Source organism: Argentina silus (assembly GCF_951799395.1).
Source record: "Argentina silus genome assembly, chromosome: 3".
In the NCBI taxonomy this organism is placed as follows: Eukaryota; Metazoa; Chordata; class Actinopteri; order Argentiniformes; family Argentinidae; genus Argentina; species Argentina silus.
The window spans coordinates 4,570,970-4,593,970 of NC_139657.1; the positions used below are offsets into that span (position 1 = coordinate 4,570,970).

The window sequence follows — 23,001 nt, forward strand, 5'->3', positions numbered from 1 at the left end:
TGCCTATGCGTAGAGAGGGGATTTTGCTGATACAGCACAGCTGATTTCACAGCTGGACCCTATTGTATTGCTATTGAATGAGAGCTGAGGGACGGGAGGGTCATTGTCAAAAGCCACGGCTGGTGGATCAATATCAGAATTCATTAGGCAGCTGACTTGCTACCATCAATATCTCTTCATAATTACTAAGTTCTAGAGCAACTGTCTCTAGAACTGTGGCCTGATCATTGATACAGGCCTGATCAGCTTATCCAGCGGCTCTTACTGTTAGTCTTTGCATCCGATTAAACCAATATTGTCTTGCCATTATTTGTTGGACAAGATATGATGCTCATTTTAAAAAGTATAAGATGTTCAGCTTTCAGTTCTCTTGGGAGAATTGAGGGACAGTGGAATTGAAAAAAAAGCACATATCAGAAATAATAGAAATCATAGGATGTCTATGAACTGCATAATTTGTTGGCAATTGCTACTCAAAGAAGGCTTCTTATGCTATTTAATCACACACAATGCCCTTTTGTGCTCTTTCCGTTTTTCCCATGTAAACTGACTGATGTAGCTTACTGATATAAGATTCAATTAATTACACTCCCAAATAAATTGATGCTAAGAGTTGCGCAATATATTGGGCCAATTGTGCGCGTATCTGCGAAGCTCAGGTTAGGAGCGCATGCGTCAAGGGGGAGGGGGTCCCCAGTCGTGCCCCTCAGGAGTTGTTGCACCACCCGTGTCATTTGTAATTGTGGAAGCACACTGCACGATCGGGAACGGCGATCCTCAAGACTTAGAATGACAGAACAATCTGGATAAATGGCGATTTTAAAAAGGAAACTGTACCAGCCTTGGCTGTTTTTCGTTTTACTTCTTCCACTCTCGGGTAAGTCATTTGTTTCTTCACATTTTTAACCTCAGAGAGAGTAATTCTTTGCAAGACCTTAGGACCTAACGTCCGTGTGGCCGGATGACCACAGACCGTGGCCATAACCTTACAGCGGATATATACCTGAAAGACACATGAGAGAAGGAGAACATGAATTATTGGCAAAGTAAAATGATTATGCACTATTAGGTTATAATGTGAGATAATCAAACGAGTTTTAAATGATTGATTGGCTTCCTACAGGAATCATGTTTTGGCCAGTGTCCAGTTGTTAATTGTTGCGCGCGGACGACAAGTCATGTATTCATCATTAAGTGACACGAGAGAGGAACGACTCTGAGATGCACCGGAGGACTATTTGTTTGAGCTTTTATGTCTAGTTCAAACATTAATCCATTAAATCACTTTTAACACAAGACATAGGCTACCCATAGCAGTCAGGTTTTAAACAGTTATCAAACCACTGAAGGAAATACACTATAGTCGTTGTGTAATCGTGTGTTTTTAAGTCAGGTGATATGTACTCTACTAATTTCAGTGTAGAAAGTCATCAGGCAGATGAACATATTTGTATGTCTCCTGAGGCTACTAAGGGCCTTAGCCTCACAGGAGTCATTTATTAATTGAGTTTTATGGCACAGCCATAGAGACATAGAACAAATAAGCAAACAATAATGGCTGATTCATTATCTACATTGCACCTAAATTGTACTAAATAAAAAAGAAGAGAAAGATAGAATAGAAATAACAATATTGAAAATAACATCATGAAAAAACCTATGATACATATTTATAATCTGGTTATAAATGTAGAGTATGATAGTAGAATTGGAAATACAATGTGCAATTGCTGAGTAGAATCACTTAATTGCCCAATCTCTACAGGCTCCATCTCACAGGCCTGCCATATCAATATAGCCTCCTTTATCACCCCCATCCTTCCCCTCCTCCCTGGCCTGTCCCTCAGCTCCTATATAACTCTAATGGTCTCTCTCTTGTCAGGTGTGTTTTGTTTTAGTGAATTGTCCTTCATCACGGAACCCTGTGATGTTACCGTAATACCAAAGGATCCGGTTGTCCTGGAGTGTCAGGCTCACGGTCAGCCTCCAATCAGAATCAGGTGGCTGAAGAATGGAGTGAGAGTGTCAGAGAGCGGCCATGTTCAGCTCCTGACCAATGGCTCCCTGTACATACCTGAGGTGAGGAGAGACAGGGAGGAGTCAGACGAAGGCTTATACCAATGCATCTCCCAGAACAAATATGGAGCCATCCTAAGCCAAAGATCCAGACTGACTATCGCAAGTAAGTACGGAGTTCAAGGTAACAGATTGTAGTTGTCAGGCTGCATGGATGGAGTCCATTTCTTGTCAGCGCCCCAAATGTAATTATGTTTGCCATGGTTAGAGTTCTAGAACCTATGGCATTCAGAATGTTGTGTACATATCAATATCAGAGCTGCAGCTCTGAGGCTGTTACCCTGGAGATGGGGAGCAGATGGACCCCCCCCCTTCCCCTCCCCCCCCCTCCTCTTCTTTTATTGAGGAAAATCATCTAAACCCAGAATTTCCATGTAATTGGATGTTGTGTACTATTTGAGGGAGTGGGAAGTCCTGGTGGTAAAAGCTGCTTGAGGAGTTAAAGACGTGTTTTAAGGGACAATTAAGCACTGATGGGGAGTCTATCTGAAAGCTAACAAATGACTCTGGTTAATAGGTAACACACACACACACACACACACACACACACACACACACACACACACACACACACACACACACACAGGTTTCCTCTTATCCAGCCATGCATCTGACTGGAAAATAGTTTGAGATCTGTCCTCTGGCTTTAAACAGCCATGCAGGTCCTCTGTGTTCTTATGTTGGTGCACTTGCATCGCCAGCGAAGGCCACTGCTCTGTGTAATTGTTCTGTGGTCTGCTACACAGAGGAATCTCTAAAAGGCCATTCACTTTTGCCCCTTTGTTTGGAATGCCCCTGACTGCCCCTAAAGAAAAGGCTAGTTTTTCAGGGCATTGGTTTGTCCACATATCAGTGGACAGGGCAGCTGTGTCTATTCACCAGGCCAGTCCTTCCATGGACAGGGTTTTGCTTTAGCGAGGCAAGTTTGTAATCTGAATAGAATCCTCAAGGTGAAATCATGACTTTCTGTAATAATCTCTGAAAACAGGAGAGAAAAAAAGATACAGTGTATCTTACTGTTGAGGTTGAGTTTCCATCAATGCTGTTGCAGAGCCCTTTTGACTCAAAAGCAGCACAATTATCTTTTTATGATAGCTGAACATCAACCTTGGTGTAAAGGAAAAGACATTGACCACACTTTCAGGCTATACTTTAGACCTTACAGGTCTAACCCTAAACCCTAACCCTAACCCTAACCCTAACCCTAAACCTAACCCTAACCCTAACCCTAACCCTAACCCTAACCCTAACTCTAACCCTAACCCTAACCCTAACCCTAACCCTAAACCCAAACCCTAACCCTAACCCTAACCCTAACCCTAAACCCAAACCCTAACCCTAACCCTAACCCTAACTCTAACCCTAACCCTAACCCTAACCCTAACCCTAAACCCTAACCCCAACCCTAACCCTAACCCTAACCCTAAACCCAAACCAGCAGTGAGTTGATAATAAGGCCTGAGAATGAGAACCTAAAGGGTTAAAGGTTTTGGTCAGCTGTAGAGGCTTAGGGTGGAGGATGGGCCTCCTCCCTGCTCCCCGTCTGTCGGTCCGGGGGCCCCGGAGGTCAGGGGGCACATGGGAAAGGCTTTGTGATGTCACCGGGCGGCTCTGGCTGGGTTGCCCTGTTGTCCTTTCACTCGACCATGGTCTTTTCAGGGGCTTTCTCCCTCGCTAGCATTGTCAAGTCCCAGTCCTTTATTATACAAATTGACCCAATTCGTCATGTGGATGACCAGGTTCATGGCCATGTTCTCCACTCTGAAATGTTAGTTTGGTTTCTCAAAAAAACATTTGAGGACAAGGTAGTGTTATGAAATGTTTATTGCCTCCAACTTGATTTCTGTTTCCAAACAGTCCATAGATTTCTCCGCCTGTTACATCACTCATCACAGAGTCTGGAACATGCTCTGTGACATCATTTCCACAACTTGGGGGCATAATATAACTACTACACCATGTGATGTTGCAAGTAAAGAACAATAAACAATAATGATAAAACAATAATAAAAATAAATGGATATATGCAAGGCCCAGTTTTGAAGACAATAGCCTAACAGATTTCGATCCTGTCTCCCCAATTTTGGGTAAAATTGGATGGACAGGGGGGCTGAGTTGAACTCTGACCTCTTTAAGGGAACCTTTGTGCTGTTTGACCTGGCCATTGATCTGCTGTTTACAACACCACTGACCATATTAGTAGACGAGTCTGCTGTGGCCACACCCACCAGTGGCAACATTAGGCCTACCGGTCTCACCAAGAGAGAGTAGGGCCTCTGTTATCTTTGGTCAAGTCATTTTCAATGGGTGGTTGAGCCTACGTGATACCATTGTTGTTTTCTTTATTTTTCTCCAACGAAGGCGTTTTCTTACCACCACACTTGCATGCTAGGCTTAGCTTCAGACCTATGATAGTGTGTACCTTCAGGGGAAGGAGTTTTATATTTCCCATACTGTATTATCTGGAGAAAGCAGCTCACTTTGCCCGATCCCTTTTGTCCCTTACCTTTCAACTGTTTCTTGAACTAGGCCTCAGCATTTAGAACAAATAAACACAATTATACATGCGTCATAGAACCACCCCAAAACCCCAAATGACAAAATGATAATAGACCATAAAGGAGTCTCACTTTTAGGCCTTTGTTTTTAGGCCAAGATTAGACCTATCCTCCACTGAGTGTTAGCAATTTATCTGTGTGTAATATTGATGTATTGATGTATTCAGTTAAAAGAAAGGTCTCTAATTCAAAGTGTCCCTTAGAACTAGCCCAGATGTAAATGTTGTGTTTTAGTAGGGGATGCATAGTCATTGATTTATTTTAACACATTATTGACTTGATCCTTCCTTTGGCTTGGGGGGTGGGAGAGACCCTGTCACCATAATGGAGGAGTGTAAACAACACAGTCTATACCTGACACAAGATGGGTTATACAGTGAAAGTAGTAGGCCTAGATTGGGGTGGGTTTTGGGGATCCTTTATGTAAAGAAGACACAACGTATTTTTTGAGTCTGTAGTTTGGATGATATTTTGTTTTGTATATGTTCTCTAAAGTCAAACAGACAGAATAAGCTTTCATTATTGAAGATCATCTGTCATGAAACAAGATAATACTATCTTCCATGACTCCACATATTTTTTTGAGTCTGTAGTTCGGGTTGATATTTTCTATTGTATATATGCACTCTATAGTCAGACCGACAGAATTAGTGTTCATTATTGAAGATGTATATTTGTATGTTTCTTCACCCACCCAATCAATTTGCAGTCTAAAAGCCTAGTTCCCTGAATAATGGTTGAAGGTAATTCTCCCTGAGAAAAGGGAGTGCATATTGATAAGTGTTGATCTATGACAATGCATCATTCAATGCCATTCTCCCATTGATCCATTGATCCGACCAGCTGGGTAGTATTGGACATGATAGCTGCTCAAAGGCAGGATCATGGTGGCTTGAAATGGTCAGTCCCCCTCAAGAACTAAAATCACATTCATCATTATCAGGCATTATTGACTGCATTAATAATCTCAAACTAAATTTAAAGGCAGACTGATTGAGTTTCAAGCAGTGTACTGTAGTTTGAAATTAATAGTCATGTACAAAATGAATATTTATTGATATCAAGTTCTTTTTTTTTTTTTTTTTTTACAAGAGCTGTTGTTTTGTTGCACCTTTTTTGCATCCAGAACTTATACAAACTCCTATGATGAATGTCAGTGACTCACAGTATAGAAGACCTACTGAACTGAGAAACCACTGCTTACTTAGGCCTTAATCAGTGTCTGGCTCTCATAGATGAATGGTGTTGAATGGTGTTGATGACCCGGCCTTTTGTTGTTGTTTTTTCCAGGTATCTCAGCCTTTGAGGTGCAGCCCGTGCCCATGGTGACCACTGAAGGCTCAGTGGCCAGGTTCACCTGTAAGGTCAAATCATCCCCAACTGCGTCCATCACCTGGGAGTTCAACCAAAGCTCATTGCCCCTGGAGACAGACAGGTACAGTACCTGCTAACCCTAACCCTAACCCTAACCCCTAACCCTAACCCCTAACCCCTAACCCTAACCCTAACCCTAACACTAACCCTAACCCCTAACCCCTAACCCTAACCCCTAACCCTAACCCTAACCCCTAACCCTAACCCCTAACCCTAACCCTAACCCTAACCCCTAACCCTAACCCTAACCCTAACCCTAACCCTAACCCTAACCCCTAACCCTAACCCTAACCCTAACCCCTAACCCTAACCCCTAACCCTAACCCTAACCCCTAACCCCTAACCCTAACCCTAACCCTAACCCTAACCCCTAACCCTAACCCTAACCCTAACCCCTAACCCTAACCCCTAACCCTAACCCTAACCCTAACCCTAACCCCTAACCCACAATCATCTCTCACTCCTTTCACTCCTCCTGTCTCTTACTTTGAAACTCTGCAGTTTTTGTATAATGTTATTACAAGGCTATTTCAGGCCTCTAAAACTGAACGCAATTCTCTTTACGTGTCCGTAGAATCACAGTTTTGCCTAATGGAGTTCTTCAGATCCACAACGTCCAACTGGAAGATGCTGGGAAATACCGGTGTGTGGCGACCAACATCGGAAACCATGTCAAGAGCAGAGAGGCAACACTGTCTGTCAACCCAGGTGAGTGGACTGTGGACAGCATAGAAATAGAATACACTGAATTGGCTGTTCAACTAGTATGTTGTTGTCTGACAGATACAGCGTAGAAATAGAATACACTGAATGGGTTTTGAAGCTGGTGTCTGTGTGTTGAACCACTGCATGATATCATTATTCATATGTAGGGATTATCCTCCGTTTGTTTGAAGGTTCTGGCCCTCAGCCTCGCCAGAGGCCCAGGATCATTGCTGGCCCTCAGAATGTCACGGCACCCCTCCACCACACGGTGGTCATGGAGTGTGTGGCCACGGGCAACCCCAGACCCATAATCTCCTGGAGCCGTGCCGACAGCAAGCCCATAGATGTGTACAACGCCAGAGTGCTGGGCAGTGGCAACCTTCTCATCACTGATATCAAGTCCCAGCACAGCGGGGTCTACCTCTGTAGGGCCACCACTCCAGGCACACGCAACTACACCGTCGCTGCCGCCAACCTCACCGTGCTGGGTAAGCCCTTTGTTTGTTTGTCTTATTCGCCATCTTTATTTTATTTTATTTTTTATATATATGTTTTAGGGCATTTCTTGCTTTATTGGGATAGAGATAGTAGAGATTGACAGGAAGGATGGGTGAGAGAGAGGAGGGATGACATGCAGGATATGTCGATGGCCGGAATCGAACCAGGGACCTGGCGATGACATGGTTTGCGACTTAGTGTGCCACGCCCTGCCGTCTTTATTTCAAGAACGAAATGAACAAATGTGTTCACGTTCTCAGAGTGAGTGAGTGTGTTTTTTTTTTGTGTGTTTTTTTTTTTTTTTAACGATTCTTTTATCCAACTTTGTGTGCACCAGTGCCCCCCTCCATAGTGGAGAGGCCCGAGAGCCAGACCCGTCCTCGCGCCGGCACTGCCCGCTTCGTGTGCCAAGCCGAGGGGGTGCCCCCGCCCCGCATCTCCTGGCTGAAGAATGGAGAGGAAGTTCACCTGAATGGCAGGATCAAGATGTACAACAGGTATTGCTGCCTAATAGATTAACATGTGACCAGCGTAATACGGTGTGATGCAAAAACATTTGTGCAACGATTTAGAACGATAGTGAATCTTTTGTCATACAGTAATAATGTTGGAACTATTGGTTTTATCCTCATGGCAGTGCGGATAGAAAAAAGAGTCGTCTGTCTCTGCCTGTACTAACAATGCAGTTTGTGTTTGCCCCTCAGTAAACTGGTCATCACCCAGATCATCCCAGAGGACGACGCCATCTACCAGTGTCTGGCGGAGAACGAGCAGGGTTACGTGCTGTCCTTGGCACGTCTCATCGTTGTCATGTCCGAGGACAGGCCCAGTGCACCAAGGAACGTCCGCGCTGAGACCATCTCCAGCTCCGCCATCTTACTGGCCTGGGAGAGGCCGCTCTACAACGCAGACAAAGTCATTGCCTACTCTGTGCACTACATGAAGGCCGAAGGTAAGACAGGAAGGAAGAGATCAGTAATATGCTACAGCCTGATCGTCTATCTGTTATGAATGCTAAAAGGTGTGCGAGTTAAATATTGTGAGTTGAGACTTGAGGTATAAAATCCTCCATCTGTTATTTGACTTTTAAATTAATTATAAACAGCCATTGATTCTTGTAGAATATATGTTATAAATGCTTCGTGACATGAGCTTCGTTCAACTGTCTTACAACATCAGAACCCAGAATACAAATGAAAAGTCTGTCCACCTCAATAGGCTATGCCGCTCTTGAACGTATCAACTACTTTTCTTGGTGAAGGCCATCTGCTGTTGCCAGGGAGAGGTCAATAAGGAAGAATGGCAGCCTCTCTAAACAGGCCTGACCTGCCATTGTCCACTCTCAACCTCACTGCTTTCTGTTAAAGGGACGCACTTTTAAAGCCTGATAATCTTGCTCGGCCTTAAAATAGGACTCAGTCTACCCGAAAAAGACCTCCAAAACACTTGTAATGTGAGAAGATAATCTAGAACCATATGTAAACCCTCAGTGCTGACAGGGCTGTGTACTCTTCAGAAGATGTAGAGACAAAAGTAAACAAATACCTTTTTTTTCATTCATTCTCGACATTTGATGAGGTCGACCCTCAGGGAAGAACGAAGAAGATGTGAAACGAAGGGAAATGTGGCATTTTTTGTATTCGATTGATGTTTACAGAAAAGTTGAGAAGCAACACATATGGGAGACATCAGTGGACCGAACTGTTGACATGCCACATGCTTTAAAGATGTTTACTGCACCGCTGCTCCTTGAGCTCTACATCTGAGCAGCTTACCAACACTTCAGCAGCTTACCTCAGCTTAGTTAAACCCTCATTTTCATTGTATCCCTATCTATAACAGGTCTAAACAATGAGGAGTATCAAGCTGTCATCGGCAATGACACAACTAGCTACATCATTGACGACTTGGAGCCGGCGCGGAATTACACCTTTTACGTCGTGGCTTACATGCCAATGGGAGCGAGCCGCATGTCTGACCAAGTCAGTCAACACACCCTCGAGGACGGTGAGTACCGAGGACTGCGACTCCCAGAATTCTTAGCAGTAACTTTCTTCAGTCATCTTGGGGGACCTTTCGGCTGTTTATGTTCAGGTTAATGATGTGTGCTGTGTGTGTGTGGTGTGTGTGTGTTTGTGTGTGTGTGTGTGTGTGTGTGGTGCATGTGTGTGTGTGTGTGTGTCTCTCCTTGTGTCCCCATAGTGCCCCTGCGTACCCCAGAGCTCAGTCTAACCAGCCAGAGCCCCACAGACATCCAGGTGAGCTGGCAGCCTCTGCCAGCCAAGCTGAGCCGCGGACGTCTCTCCGCCTACCGGCTGTCCTACCGCACGGCCGCAGACAACAGTGTGAGCTCCGTGGAGCTGGCCCAGAACAGCACCGAGCACCTCCTGGAAGGCCTGCAGCCAGACACCATTTACCTGCTCCGCATGGCTGCAGCCACCCGCGTGGGCTGGTGTGAGCCCTCTGCCTGGACCTCCCACCGTACACCCAAGACATCTAGCACCAAAGGTAAGGTCACAGCGGGAGACAACATGGAGAACACTGTGTACATTGTAAGGCCAACAAGACAAGGAGTCAAAGGGATGTAACCATGTCCAAGGTCACATCTGCATGCTGAGAGCTGTTTTTTTCCAAAATGGTGAAGAACTCATGGCCAGTCCCTCTCGGGTCAAAGATAAAGTTGTGGTTAGAATCAAGGTTTTATCTGTTTGGTGGGTCACTCCAATATTTCAAAAGCTTCAAGTTGGCCACAACACAAAGTCTAAGAACCAGTGACTCTCGGGTACTATTATCTTCGAATGTGTAGTTTCAAAATTGCGTTCACTGTGAATTAATCTTTGAGAATAGCCGCCTCACAATGACCTGAGGGCTCTGTGGTATTCTTGTCACACGGGTGTTGTGCTACTCCTAGTGTGCTCTGTGAAGCCCAAGCCCCATGCAGTTTGGCCAACTCATGACCAGAGTTTGCTGTGGTAGCATTGTCCCACAGTCTTTGTGTTGGTTACCCAGGGACCTTTGACCTGCGCTGTCAGTGGTGTTAGAGTGGCCCCAGTCACGGGTCATAAAGCAAGGGCCCCAGGCGTCTGTGTGGGGGAAGAATAGTCTCTTTTCATGGCCTGGTGTGTGTGTGTGTGTGTGTGTGTGTGTGTGTGTGTGTGTGTGTGTGTGTGTGTGTGTGCGTGCGCGTGTGTGTGTGTGTGTGTGTGTGTGTGTGTGTGTGTGTGTGTGTGTGTGTGTGTGTGTGTGTGTGTGTGTGCGTGTGTGTGTGTGTGTGTGTGTGTGGAGGGGGTTAGCTGTTTGTCTACCTATTCTGAATTTGAACTTTAGTTGAGGGAGTGACATTTGCAGGTAGGCAATGGAGTACCCTCCTCAGCAGTAACAAACAGAAAAGCCTACTTGTGTTTTGTAGCCAAACAGTGCAGGGCATGGCAGTGAGAATGGATGGAGCTCCTGGAGTTGTGAGGGTGGGTGGAGCTCCTGGAGTTGTGAGGGTGGATGGGGGTTATTGTGAAGCCGGTTGTTTCTATTCAAGTCACTCCACAACTGAGTGGAAAATACAATCGTTTTCAACCCAGAGGAGAAATAAAGGAGAGACATTAACACACATATAGGTTTGGATTGCCATTTGAGCAAATCAGGATTCTAATATTCCAAAGAACCGTTTCATAGTGAAATCTATCATAATCTGTAGTATTTCTTTACACATTGTGTGTTTGTCTGCGTAATACAAACATGTTGGCGTTTTGTGCCAACAGAACCTGTCTTTCTCAGGTGATTTAATCAATCAGGTGATTTAATTTAATCTGTCAATTAATCAATTGAGTTTATTTGTATAGCGCTTTTTATATAGACAAATGTCACAAAGTGCTTCACAACAAAATAATACTAAACAATATAAACAATAAGTACAATACAAACAATATAAAGTCAGTGTTCTATTACTGTAAATGTTCATCAGTGAATAATTTCAGCTTAACAACTCAACTGAACAACTTCATGCTAATGTCAGAGTACTAAAAAGGTTTTGTATGTTGCCCAGGGTGATTCACATACTGTACCATAGTGAATCACCCTGTCCTTCAAAAGTGCAGAGTCCTCTCAACAATAGGAATCTGTACACATGAATAACCTCTTTTCTCCTGTGCCTCTTAAGTGCCATCAGCTCCAGTGATGCAACTGGAATCTCTCAACTGTACCTCCATCATGGTGCGCTGGCAACCATCTCCAGGAGCTGTGGTTGTCCAGGGATACCGCCTTTGTCACCATGAGGAGGGCCAGCCAGAGCAGCCCACCATCCAGCTCCAGTCTCAGAACTCCAGCTACACCATCAGTGGCCTTGGTGAGTGATGTGTTCGGTGTATGGTTGATGTGAACACGAGGAACAGATCTAGGGCTCCAGTTTGCATGAGCAAAAAGGTGTTAAAAGGCGAGCAAAGTCGGCCATCTTAACCGTAATGTATTTCTAAAAGACGCGATGAGACATAATTAAATGGGAGTTTTGAATACCTCAACTAGCGTTTGCTCGATATGCAATGCATTTCCAGACTGTTTACTAAAATTCTGGTTTAATAATTGCAGTTTTCTCCAAAACATTGTTAAAGATAAGGTACAACAAAAATGTAGTATTCGGTTGTTAGGTTTTTTTTTTGCTCAGTTCAACACTATTTGCTGAAGCAAATTGGAGCCCCTAGAACGCTTTTAACTGGATTTTGAGCATATAAGTATGTTGTATACATAATCTACTGCTGTGGTTCTAGAATCTGTGGTTCTAGAATGTGAGTGACTGTTAGGGCATCAAAGGGTTACAGGGAGGAACAAGGAGAGAGAGCCATGTGTCTTTGTGTGACCATGAGATCTATTTTGCATCTGCTGATTATTTTCAATTCGCAGTGACCACCTTTAAGTGTCCCCCGTCCTTTCTCCCCAATCAATAAGGCCTGACCCTGCTTTCCTAAACAGCAGCCCCTCTCCTCTCCAGCCGCTCTGCAGTATTGTGTGAGCACAGACTCCCAGGGTTAGAGGTCAAGGCCCAGATGTCCCTCCCACCACCGTTTCCCATCCCCTGTCCCTGCATAATTACCCCTGGCCATTGTGCTATACGTTCAGGGCTTGAAACCCTGACCGCTCCCCCTCCAGCTGGACACTAAGGCCCCTTGGGATTGGTCAAAACTGGACGGACCAATGACCTCTGGCCGTGAGACTGGACTTGAATTAGTCCCGTCCTCTCGCTGCTGCTCTGTGGTATCCATGTAAATAAGACAAACAGATGCAGATATGATTCAGTCTAGCTTTATGGTATATAGACCTCGAGAATAATTGTAATTTCAACAAAATTTCTCCTGGCACATTCAAATTGCTAACATATTGTTTATCTGGAAATTAGCTAACAGATATAACTCAAATTAACTGAATGTGTTAGATCAATATGCTGGAAAAGTAAAGCGTATTTAATGTCTACGTATGATGACATCAGATTACTACTGGTAAATGCCTTGTTGGAATCATTCCTACTTTACCCCTCCATATCTCTATCTCTACGCCTCCAAGTTGAAGGGTAAGATGGAGGCAGCAGTAGAAGGGACTAAGGGGGGACTAGGAGGGGAACAAAGGGGCCCAAGTAGTATCCCACAGTCCTGATCCCAGATTCCTTCTGTTCTATCTTGGCCTGACCCATGACCCCAGTCAAACCCCCCAGTCCCAAGGGCTTAGGATCCCAGCAGCTGAATGCTGCCCCCGGCCTCATCCCCCCACCACGCAGCTCTGGACACACACCGCCCCCCGCCTCCGCTGGTCAATACCCACAGCCTAACCTTTCACACAGGAGACATAAAACAAATCTTTACGCTCCCTTAACATGGCCTGATTTAGGAGGTGTGGTGGTCGGTGGGTTTTTAAGTCAAACATACACTGAATTTCATTGCATACTTTAAGGGGAAGGATATTTTAACTACTGTATGCAAACCTTCCTTGATCTTTTGCCCAAAGATGGGTCTCTTTTTTTAATTTCTCTGACCTGATTTTTCTATGTCCAATGAGGATGTTGTGTAGTTCTGTATAGCCTATCTGAGGCTTGTTTCACCCCACCTCATCATGCCTCTTCATCGCCGCCGTTCCTACTATTAAGATATTAGCACAGCACAACACAACCACAGCCTAGCCATTTCATGTCTTCTTCGTGTGGTTTCATGTAGTTTACTTTTTTTGCATAAAGGCTTTAGGATCAGGGGGGTGTCAGTGTGTGATAATCCTGTCTGTCATGGTGTTCAGTGGTGTTGTAACCCCAGGTTGTAGGCCCTCCGGCTGCTCCTTGTTTCTCAGGCTCTCCTCCCTGTGACAACACATGATAGATGGGCTGGGATGACACACGAGACCCTGAGTGGTCCGTGAACGGGGGACAGCAAGCTGTGACCAGGGGGTGTGCCCTCGAGCACTAAACCACTGTCCGTGTTTTACCTTATTCTGTTAACTGAAATGGGAAACTTTGTGTGTTAACAGTTATTGATTTATTACTTGTTTTACACACTTACTTGTTTTTTTTTTAACCGATAATGGCCAGGACAGAGACGATGCTTTGTTTTTACACGTTGAGTGTTTTGGGAATACGGAGGTCAGTTGAGCACAGACAGATTGTTAGTGTTGTATTGGCAGAGTATTGACAGAGCATTAGCACTGATCACAGACAGAGTAGTCTGATTCATTTATATTGACTGATTCATTGATATTGCGTTTCAGACCCACGGAGGAAGTACCGTGTCAAGCTCTTAGCGTTCAGCCTACTTGGGGATGGCTATCAGGTGGACCAGACAGTCAGCACCCCAGGATGTGTGTGTAAGTGGACATTCTAGCACTGATTTAAAAAACCAACCATTCAGCCTTTCCATCAAATTTTCTATCTTAATTGAACTTAATTGTAATTAAAATGTGTGTGTGTGTGTGTGTGTGTGTGTGTGTGTGTGTGTGTGTGTGTGTGTGTGTGTGTGTGTGTGTCTCCCAGCGGTCCGAGACCACCCGGTGGCCACCCCTCCAGCTCCTGACCATCTGAGGGCCCTGGCTAACAGCTCGTCAGCGGTCCTTCTCAGCTGGAGTTGTCCTGCCTTCACCTCAGGGAGGTCTGTCAGCTACACGGCCCGCTGCACCCCTGTGGGCACCCAGAACGCCTCCGCCATACGCTATCTGCAAACGTGAGTTTGTTGTGTTTTATACTCAGAAACAACTTAATGGAGACAACTGAAATACCCCATACCAGTTTACTGCGATCTGTTGATGTTCCAAGCGGTGATTGTGCACCCTTTTAAACCCTTTGCCTTTGACAGGAGAATGAAGATCTTTTTTCGGGTTTTTACTTTGAGTTGTTGATTGAACGTTTGCTTTGATTGCCCCTCTGCAGCACCAGTCAGAGTGTGATGGTGCAGGACTTGGAGCCCAACACCCGCTTTGAGTTTGTGGTCCGTCTCCATGTGGACCAGCTGTCCAGCCCCTGGAGCCTCGTGGTTTACCACAGGACCCCCCCTGCAGGTAATACACTGAGGATCACCACTGCACCCAAGGGTGACAAGGGCAAAAGTGCCATGGAAAAAACAGGGGGGTCCACCTCTATGGTATTTGGGGGGATCAATGTGAAGGGATCAAGTTGCCATCCAGAACCCCTTTACAGTTTTGAGCGCCATCACTTTTCAGCAATTTGTTGCATAGACCTATACCAGAGTCATACTATACATATAGTCTGTATATACGGCTATGACTAGGGATGGGTTAGATTATTGGATTAATCGATTAGTCAATCGCTGGCATCCAAACCGATTTTAAAATAGGTAATCGACGGATCGGAAAATGCCACTTTTCCTTCACTTTCAGTGACACAACTGAAGCAAGCCATTTGTCTGTGAGGTTGTGGGTTGGATTTGTCTCATTTTATCCAACAGAAGCAGAGCCTGCTCTTTCATTCACTCACTGTCACTATCAAATCACTCCTGGCAGGTGTGGTCATAATAAAAAAAACGATCAAAATTCTCGTGGAAATTATGCATTGCAGTGTGTGAACAATTAATCGATCAATTGACCCTGGGAGCCAATACATCGATTACCAAAGACTTGAATTTAAACCCATCCCATTGAAACCCATCCCTAGCTCTGATCCATACCTAGTTTTCCTCCCTGATTCTATATTCACTGTGCCGCTCCGTATCAAAGTGTTTGGTTTATGTCATCGTGAAAGGAGTCTTTTGTTGATGTTTATGACCTTTGTTTATTTACAGCGCCCAGCCACCCGCCTGAGGGGCTGAGGGTGACCCTGATCGAGGATGACACGGCGCTGGTGTCCTGGAGGGAGCCACAGGAGCCCAACGTGGTGGTGACTCACTACACCATCCTCTACGCCTCCCAGAGGGCCTGGCTGGCTGGACACTGGCAGACACTGCAGAGGGAGGGTGAGTGGGGGGGCGGGGGTCACATATCATCAGGTCATCTCTCAGACAGACCCAAGCCCAGACATTTTGCTATCAAGAATGTTTCCGTTGGCTGTTGTGGGAATATAATGTGGATACATGTGAAATGTACTTAAAAACAAGCGTAAGCAAGCATATCACAGAATTGTGCTTGGGAAGTCATTGGGTTGGATTACACTACAGGTTAACCTCTAGATATGTGTGTGCTGGCCTGAATAGTCTGGGTGAGCCTCTTAGTCAGGGGAAGCTGGTGGAAGTAGAAATCGGCGGACGGGCTCATTGTAATGCATGGAATAGAATAGAGAATGGTATCAAACACGTGTATCAAACATTCCGTGCATTACAGCACAATGAGCCTGGCTTCCGAATTTCTACCTCCACCAGCCTCCACTGCTCTCAGTCTTGAATCACTGGGTCAGTGTGTGTGTGTTCCTCTCTCTCCTCTCTGACCCCTGCTGTGCTGTGGTTGACAGGGAGCAACACCATGGCCCTGTTGGAGAAGCTGGAGCCGGGGAACGTGTACCTGGTGAAGATCTCTGCCTCCAACCTGGTGGGAGACGGACCCTTCTCCACCACCGTGGAGCTGACCCTGCAGCCCGGGAGCGTCCACCGCGGAAAGAGCCCAAGACACTCCGACAGCTTCTCAGAGACTAAAGGTTAGCGGACGACAGAGCAGAGAGACCGTAGGAACTCAGAGCGGAGACGAGGAACTTGCCTTTATCTTGTCTTTCTCTTGTCTTTATAGTTAAATACCGCTGCTTTCGGAAACGTTTTTCTGAACGCCTGACCTTGATTCGCATTTATGAATGACGTCTGACGATTCTATTCGTATCAGTGCCACCTCAGCTTATAGGATATGCAGCTTACTTCCCTGCATTGAAGTGAGTATCCAGTGTGAGATGATTTTGTCCTTTGTCTTTCAGTGTTCTCCGATGGCCTCTACCACATAGACCAGAAGTCCATGACCGGGATCATTGTGGGCGTGTGCATCGCCTTGGCCTGCATAGTCATGTGTGCCTTGATCCTCATCAGTAAAGGCAGATCCAGGTAGAGTACTACACCTACCGTATCCCTCACACCTGTATCCCTCGGACCTGTGACAGAGCATACTCTAGCTCTGTTGTTAGGGATATTATATCCTTTTTTTTCATTTTGGAAGACCTCCCTCTTAGATTGTGTCGTGTGTTTACATTTTGTTTTTACTCTTTATCTTTATAGGAAATCCCAAATCTCGAAGGCTATTGGTGGAGGGAATGGTGATAACCCACATGGAGGTTTGCCCTATGCCAATGAGCACCATGTGGAGAATGCAGAGATCCTTATGCCCATGATAAGAAGTCACTTCATAGATGCCAAGGTGAGACATGGTATATTTAACTCTGTGGGTCCACAAACAGACCACGGGTGAATATGGCAATGTTTTATTTATGTCATAGGCCTAGCCTGGTTGGTGGTGTGGAAAATTATTTTCTGAAGCTTTTCTAAAACAATTCTAAACTTGCTAAATGTCCATGTTTTTCATGAAGGGTGGGGATAATCTGAGGATAGACCATGCTAGCCCTGTCAATGGTAGCAACGGCAAGAAATGGCTGCTCTCCAAGCGGGAGAGACGGAATCCAAATAAGGACCATGTGAGTATTCGGAAGCCAATCACAAAAGTCGATTACTTTGCAGCTATTAAACAGGCATCCTCCATAACATGTGAACACTGAAAGACAAAGGACAAAATCATCTCACACTGGATACTCACTTCAGTGCAGGTAGTGATAAGCAATATCCTAAACTATTCTCTTTCTCTTTTTTTTTGTGACCGTCTTCTTTAGGCCGAGAATAGAGCCAGTTTGTACGAGGCGGGAAAGACGGTTCTGATGTATGAACCGAGTTTAGGCTCTGCGCCTCTTGAGCCTTTGTCACTGCAGATCCTCTTCGGGCCCCAGAGGGACTCGGAGAACTCTCAGACCAGCGAGGGCAGCCACGAGACGGGAGACTCCGGGCATTACTCCAACGAAGACGGTGAGATGAGTAACCCATCCACCAGCCGCAGCTCCAGGCCTGCGTCCTTTGGCCTGGATGACAGCCCTACTCCAGAGGAAGGAGAGACCTGCTTTACAGTGGAAATCGAGAAGACAACAAGCCCTCACCACCACCACCACCACCACCACCACTCCTACCCCCTCCATCATTCTGACCCTGAGCCTGCGCCTAACCCTAACCCTGACCCTGCCCAGCCCTCTCATCCCTGCCACCTCTCAGCTATGGAGGCTACCCATCCAGCACAGTGCCCACCCCAACCAACAGGCCTGATGTCCTGACCAACACCACCCAGCCCGTACATGCTCTCCGGCAGCTGAAGCACACCCCTTCCCTCGCTTCCTGAACTGGACCCCTGGGTCCGTTTCTAACGAGCAGGGATCAGGAAGCTAACGATTATGGAGGAAGAGGGCATTTGCCTCAGGTCTACCTCAGGATTTTGTAATGAATGTCGTTTAACTTTTTCTTTTTTTCCCCCCTCATTTTAGTCTGTCTGCTTTTTGTCTCTGTGTGTCTGATGTCGTCTGTCCTAAACCAAAGCTCACCCACGATGAATGTTGAAAAGAATGTCAAAAATGTATTGTGATACATATTCTCTATATTTAAGTTTTCTTTCACTGGAACAAAGGGTGCAGTTGACCCGTCGTTGTCTACCTCATTTTCTCTTATTGTATACAGTACTACCTCCTTTTAACAGTATTGTACAGTATTATTTCCTTTAACTCAGGGGACAAGGTTTAGAACATTTAAAAGCCATGTCTTCATACCTGCATGGTTTCCTGCGCAGGACTTATTTAGAGGTCATTTGTTTGAGATTTTCTCTTGAATAGTTTTTTTTTTTTTTTTTGTGAAGGTTGGCAATGCTTTTAAGTTTTGATAGTATATAGTTTCAATATTGAAGTGCATTAAATATTGTCGGCCTTTAAACCAAACCAAAAACAATTTTGGACTGGCATTTCCAGTGCACTGGACCTTAATAGCTTTAAAATGGCCTTAATGTGGGAAGGGCTTCGCAGATGACAGATATTAAGTTCGAAAGATAGAAAATTGAGTCCAAAGAATGAGTTTTGACCGAGTAAAAAAGAAACTCAAAAGCAACCAAAAAACAACAAATGTGATGTCAAATGTGTACATTGGAGTGACGGTATGCCAAAATAGCTTTACTGCCAATGATGTAAATGTCTCTTTGAATGATTGAGTGAATCTCATTGTAACGTTTGTGATACTTTATTCTGGTCAAAGCTTTAGCTCTTGTCTGTCAGACAAGTGGTCCATTTGCCTTTTTAGAGCATTGCCAAATGCAGCGGTGACCCCGATGCTATTATCCAAAGAGTTGCCTTCTTCCTCAGACGGGTAGGAATTTTCCCTCAGATGATCCTTGGAATGACTTGACAGAGGTAGCTCACTACAGACCAAAGATCCAGTGTGCATTGCCAGTGGTACTTGATGATGGATGCTCATTGAATCTCTGTCACAATTCACATTCACCATTTTTATGAATGTTGTGTGGAGAAATATATATTTGTATCCACTATAGGCCTATGTCATGTCCCTGTGCGGCAATGTGACAAGGATTCTGACTATCACAACCATTACCCTATGAGTGAAGAGCAACATAATCAATTGTTATATCTTTAAAGAGAAAATAATCTTAGCCAAAGAAAGTTTAAAGTCACCATTGTTTTTTCATTAGTCTTTGGTTTACATTTATTTACATACAGTATTTACATAATGTGATATAATTTTCTAGGATTTTGACTCACTAGAAAGGCATTTTTTATTACATGAAAGTTAGTTCATTATGATGTCAAATACATTTTGTTTTGAACTTGAGATGTTAAAGAGTGTTCAGTTGACAATTGGATTGTGTTCATGAGATTTCACCTGAAAGTTGTTAAAAGTTTCCTTTGGGACTTTTTATTCTGTTGTTATTTCGTTTATTTTAGAGTGATGCTTGTGTTAAAGTATTGTCTAAATTTTGACTCCTTATTTGAATGATTATTTCCTTAGGTCAATATAAGGATGGGCTGTTTCTCTCTACTGTCTGTTGAATGTAGTGGCAGGGTAGTCATAGGAACCCTCAGATCCTCTGCCATTTATGGGCCCAGGCTAAACACCAATTGTACATTTTGAATGTATTATTTAACTTATGTTTTTTGTTATTTCCTGTTTTTGAAATTCATATTATTTACGAACACCATCCACCATCTTTTTTTCTCCCAAGGGTTTTCTGTGTTACAATGCACACAAAACCAATCTATTTGATACTCTCCATTTAAATAAAATGTTCCTGAAAAATGTTCCCCCTGTTGTGTGGTGCCTGCAATGTGATTGTGTTTTTGTCATTTTCTTTGTATTTAGCTTAGGCTAACCTCATTGGGACCAGGGTTTAGGCGTTTTGGAAGTATGGCTGTGCGAGACTAAGCTTAGGCCTACTCTCCAGTGGATGAAAGAGACAAGAAGATGATAGTGTGTTTTTCCCTCAATGCCACAAACAGGAAGACCATACACTGATGTATTAAAAGATGTATGTGTAAGTCTGCCCTCTACATTTATCAAGCATGCCCAGGGACATGACTTGCATTTCTGTAATGGTAATCTCTATGTCAGATTGCATTGAATAATTGCCTCGCAATGCATTTGTATCTTCGCACTGGCTGTTTGTATTTTGTGGCAAGAATGTATTTTGGAGACTGTCGAAAAAAAGATAGGCCCAATTCCTGTTCAATGGCAGATCTGTTGACTTTCTGATACATCTTTGGTGACTGGTGGGCCACATTCGGTAGAGGGCAGCAAAGGCACGTCAGAAGTGCTCAATCTACTATCAGGACGAAGAAGAAGGTGGGATTGTCAACAAATACATGACATGGGACCATAACGTAAATAGCTAACAGTTATCTTTCACAATTGTGAAAGATGCGCATTGAAAACTGCTATTTTTGCTCTGGGCCTGTGTACCCGGGGCATGGTATGATGTTTGTGCGTAACGACTGTAAGGTATGCTGAATATTTCGTTTTTATTTGTTCTGCACTGTCGGGTAAAATCATAGTGTGATAGCTAGCTAGCTAGCTCAGCTGACCGACTGACTGGGTTTCTACAGGTTCGCTTATCCTCCCATTGAGCGTAGTCCCAATTTGTGACTAAACGTACTGCTTTTTACATGCGATGTTGTTGACGTCTAATAATGTCAACAACATCCAAATGTTAAAACTAGTACGTCTAGTCACAAATTGGGTTACATTGGGTGTAGCTAAATAAATTGTAGCTATTTTAAATTGAAGATGTTGTTGTTTTGTTAGCTAGTATCATTCAGTATGGTATGCACTCTCTTATTTCAGGTGTTCAGATTCTGCAAGTCTAAGTGCCACAAAAACTTCAAGAAGAAGCGCAATCCAAGAAAAACAAGGTGGACCAAGGCATTCAGAAAATCCTCTGGAAAGGAGTTGACGGTGGTGAGTTATCTTATGAAGTCTATTATGGCTCGCTTTCTGTTTTTGTTATTTTATGATTTAAATAAAAAATAAATATAAGTTCCGGTTTCCTTTCATGAAGTCTATGATGTGTGCAGTGTAGTAAATTAATATCCTTATGTATCGACCACTGTCCTTGTGTTTTCCTGTTTCAGGACAACTCACTGGAGTTTGAGAAACGCAGGAATGTTCCAGTCAAATACCAGAGGGAGCTATGGGACAAGACAGGTATGTCATAATCCTGCCCCGCGTTTACCTTTCTGCATCAATTTATTCATTTTATTCACAAAAACGAGTGATTTTAATGCTGACCTGCAGACCTGCAAGTAACCCAGCACTCTTTTTAATGCAGTGGAGACGATGAAGAAGGTAGAAGGGATAAAACGGAAACGACAGTCGAGGTTTATCATGAATCGGTGCGTACGATACATAATTACATTTCATTTTTCGGATGGTGAACAAGCCATGTCTTGTGTGTTTGGAAGTGTGTACAGTATGTTGCATGTCCGTTATACTCTGCTTTTTTGTTTGCTTGATGATTTTTAAGCTCAATGTTCATTTAAAGTAGTCAATGTGCATTTAAAAGGAGTAACAACAGTGTTATGTTACATCTTGATGATAACGTCTGGTTTTATTTATGATCACCCAAAAGACTGAAGAAGGGCAAACAGTTGGAGAAGGAAGAGGCCATCACCGAAGTGAAGAAAAGCATTCATCTTATCAAAGCACCCCATGCAGGTGAGACCCCAGTCCTCGATATACACAACTGTTCATGCTCTTCTCTTGTCCCCTCTACAACTCAGGGGAGGCTGGTGGAGGTAGAAATCAGAGGACAAGCTCATTGTAATGCATGGAGTGGAATAAGGAATGTTTGGTACCATTCCTTATTCCGTTCCATGCATTAAAATGAGCCTGTCCTCCGATTTCTACCTCCACCAGCCTCCACTGCTAAACTAGACTTGAACTAGAACTGTAGCCTGTTTTTTATTAGGAAATCAAGGGATACTGGGCCGGAGCACGCTCTTTCAAAGTGATTTGACGAGCAAAAGAACAAACTCTATAGACCCCCTCAATGTCTTTTAGCTACTGGAAACTGGAGCATTCATGGTTTTGCCTGCTGATGATTCTAGAGATTGACTGCTCTATGTACCCTACTAATACAATAACAAATATGTTATTTACTCACAGGAAAAGCCAAAGAGATGGAAGAAAAGATGGTGCAGAAATTGGAGGAAGACGTGGAAATGGGTGATGACGATTGATCTTTGCTTAAGATTTTGCTCAAGTCACCACCTACAACAAGGATATGTCAAGAGCAAGTGTCCAGTGTGCTGTGTTTGTCTTGGAGATTGTAAACTACTCCAAAATCAAGTTGCATACTCTAAAAACATGTATTTATTTTATTTTATTTATTAAGACTGTATATACAATGCTTTAATGTAGGGTATGCCATCATATTTTGTCCATCATTTCTGAAATGATCCGTATGCAGGCTGTAGATGAAATGAATTTGTGGCTTTATGATTTGAACATGATGGCTTTTTAATGTATGTAAATAATGTATTCTATTTCACCAGTGATATTCGAACATCTAATAATGTTTGTGTTGTGATGAACACAGTTAATAATAATAATAATAATAATAATAAATAATAATAATTCGTGACACTTCCGTATTGCCTGACATTAATTTGTCACCTCTGTGTGTTCCCCCTCTGGACTTGGGAGTGGAAGAGATACTTAGGTTTGTCATAACTTACTGATTACATGGGATAAATCAGAGGCATATAGACTGGGCTTTTATTTTCCCATAAACTATGATATTGTACTGACACTACCATCAG

General features: G+C 43.9%; 2 protein-coding genes across 2 annotated transcripts; both read left to right on the top strand.

Moving 5' to 3' along the window:
* Positions 1-810: 810 nt before the first annotated feature.
* On the top strand, positions 811-17,967 carry LOC310801624 (protogenin B-like; the record flags this gene model as incomplete). Its single annotated transcript, XM_083665691.1, has 19 exons — positions 811-877; positions 1,883-2,182; positions 5,925-6,069; positions 6,583-6,716; positions 6,905-7,201; positions 7,549-7,708; positions 7,916-8,163; positions 9,054-9,218; positions 9,414-9,719; positions 11,365-11,550; positions 13,944-14,039; positions 14,206-14,392; positions 14,599-14,726; positions 15,467-15,637; positions 16,129-16,311; positions 16,579-16,702; positions 16,874-17,012; positions 17,182-17,286; positions 17,479-17,967. 19 exons carry the CDS (start codon positions 811-813, stop codon positions 17,965-17,967), a joined length of 3,630 nt encoding a protein of 1,209 aa, XP_083521817.1.
* A 2,579-nt stretch (positions 17,968-20,546) lies between these two features.
* rsl24d1 (ribosomal L24 domain containing 1) lies at positions 20,547-22,814 on the top strand. Its single transcript, XM_083666672.1, has 6 exons — positions 20,547-20,683; positions 21,026-21,139; positions 21,313-21,385; positions 21,510-21,573; positions 21,810-21,895; positions 22,346-22,814. The coding sequence occupies exons 1-6, from the start codon at positions 20,603-20,605 to the stop codon at positions 22,417-22,419; spliced, it is 492 nt and encodes a 163-aa protein (XP_083522798.1). The 5' UTR covers positions 20,547-20,602; the 3' UTR covers positions 22,420-22,814.
* The last annotated feature ends 187 nt before the right edge of the window (positions 22,815-23,001 follow it).

Excerpts from the sequence above, each read along its gene's own strand:
- rsl24d1 (XM_083666672.1), top strand. The coding sequence starts at position 20,603 with ATGCGCATTGAAAACTGCTATTTTTGCTCTGGGCCTGTGTACCCGGGG. Across the intron at positions 21,574-21,809 it reads TCGAGGTTTATCATGAATCG|ACTGAAGAAGGGCAAACAGT; the intron begins GTGCGTACGATA and ends ATCACCCAAAAG. Across the intron at positions 21,896-22,345 it reads TATCAAAGCACCCCATGCAG|GAAAAGCCAAAGAGATGGAA; the intron begins GTGAGACCCCAG and ends ATTTACTCACAG.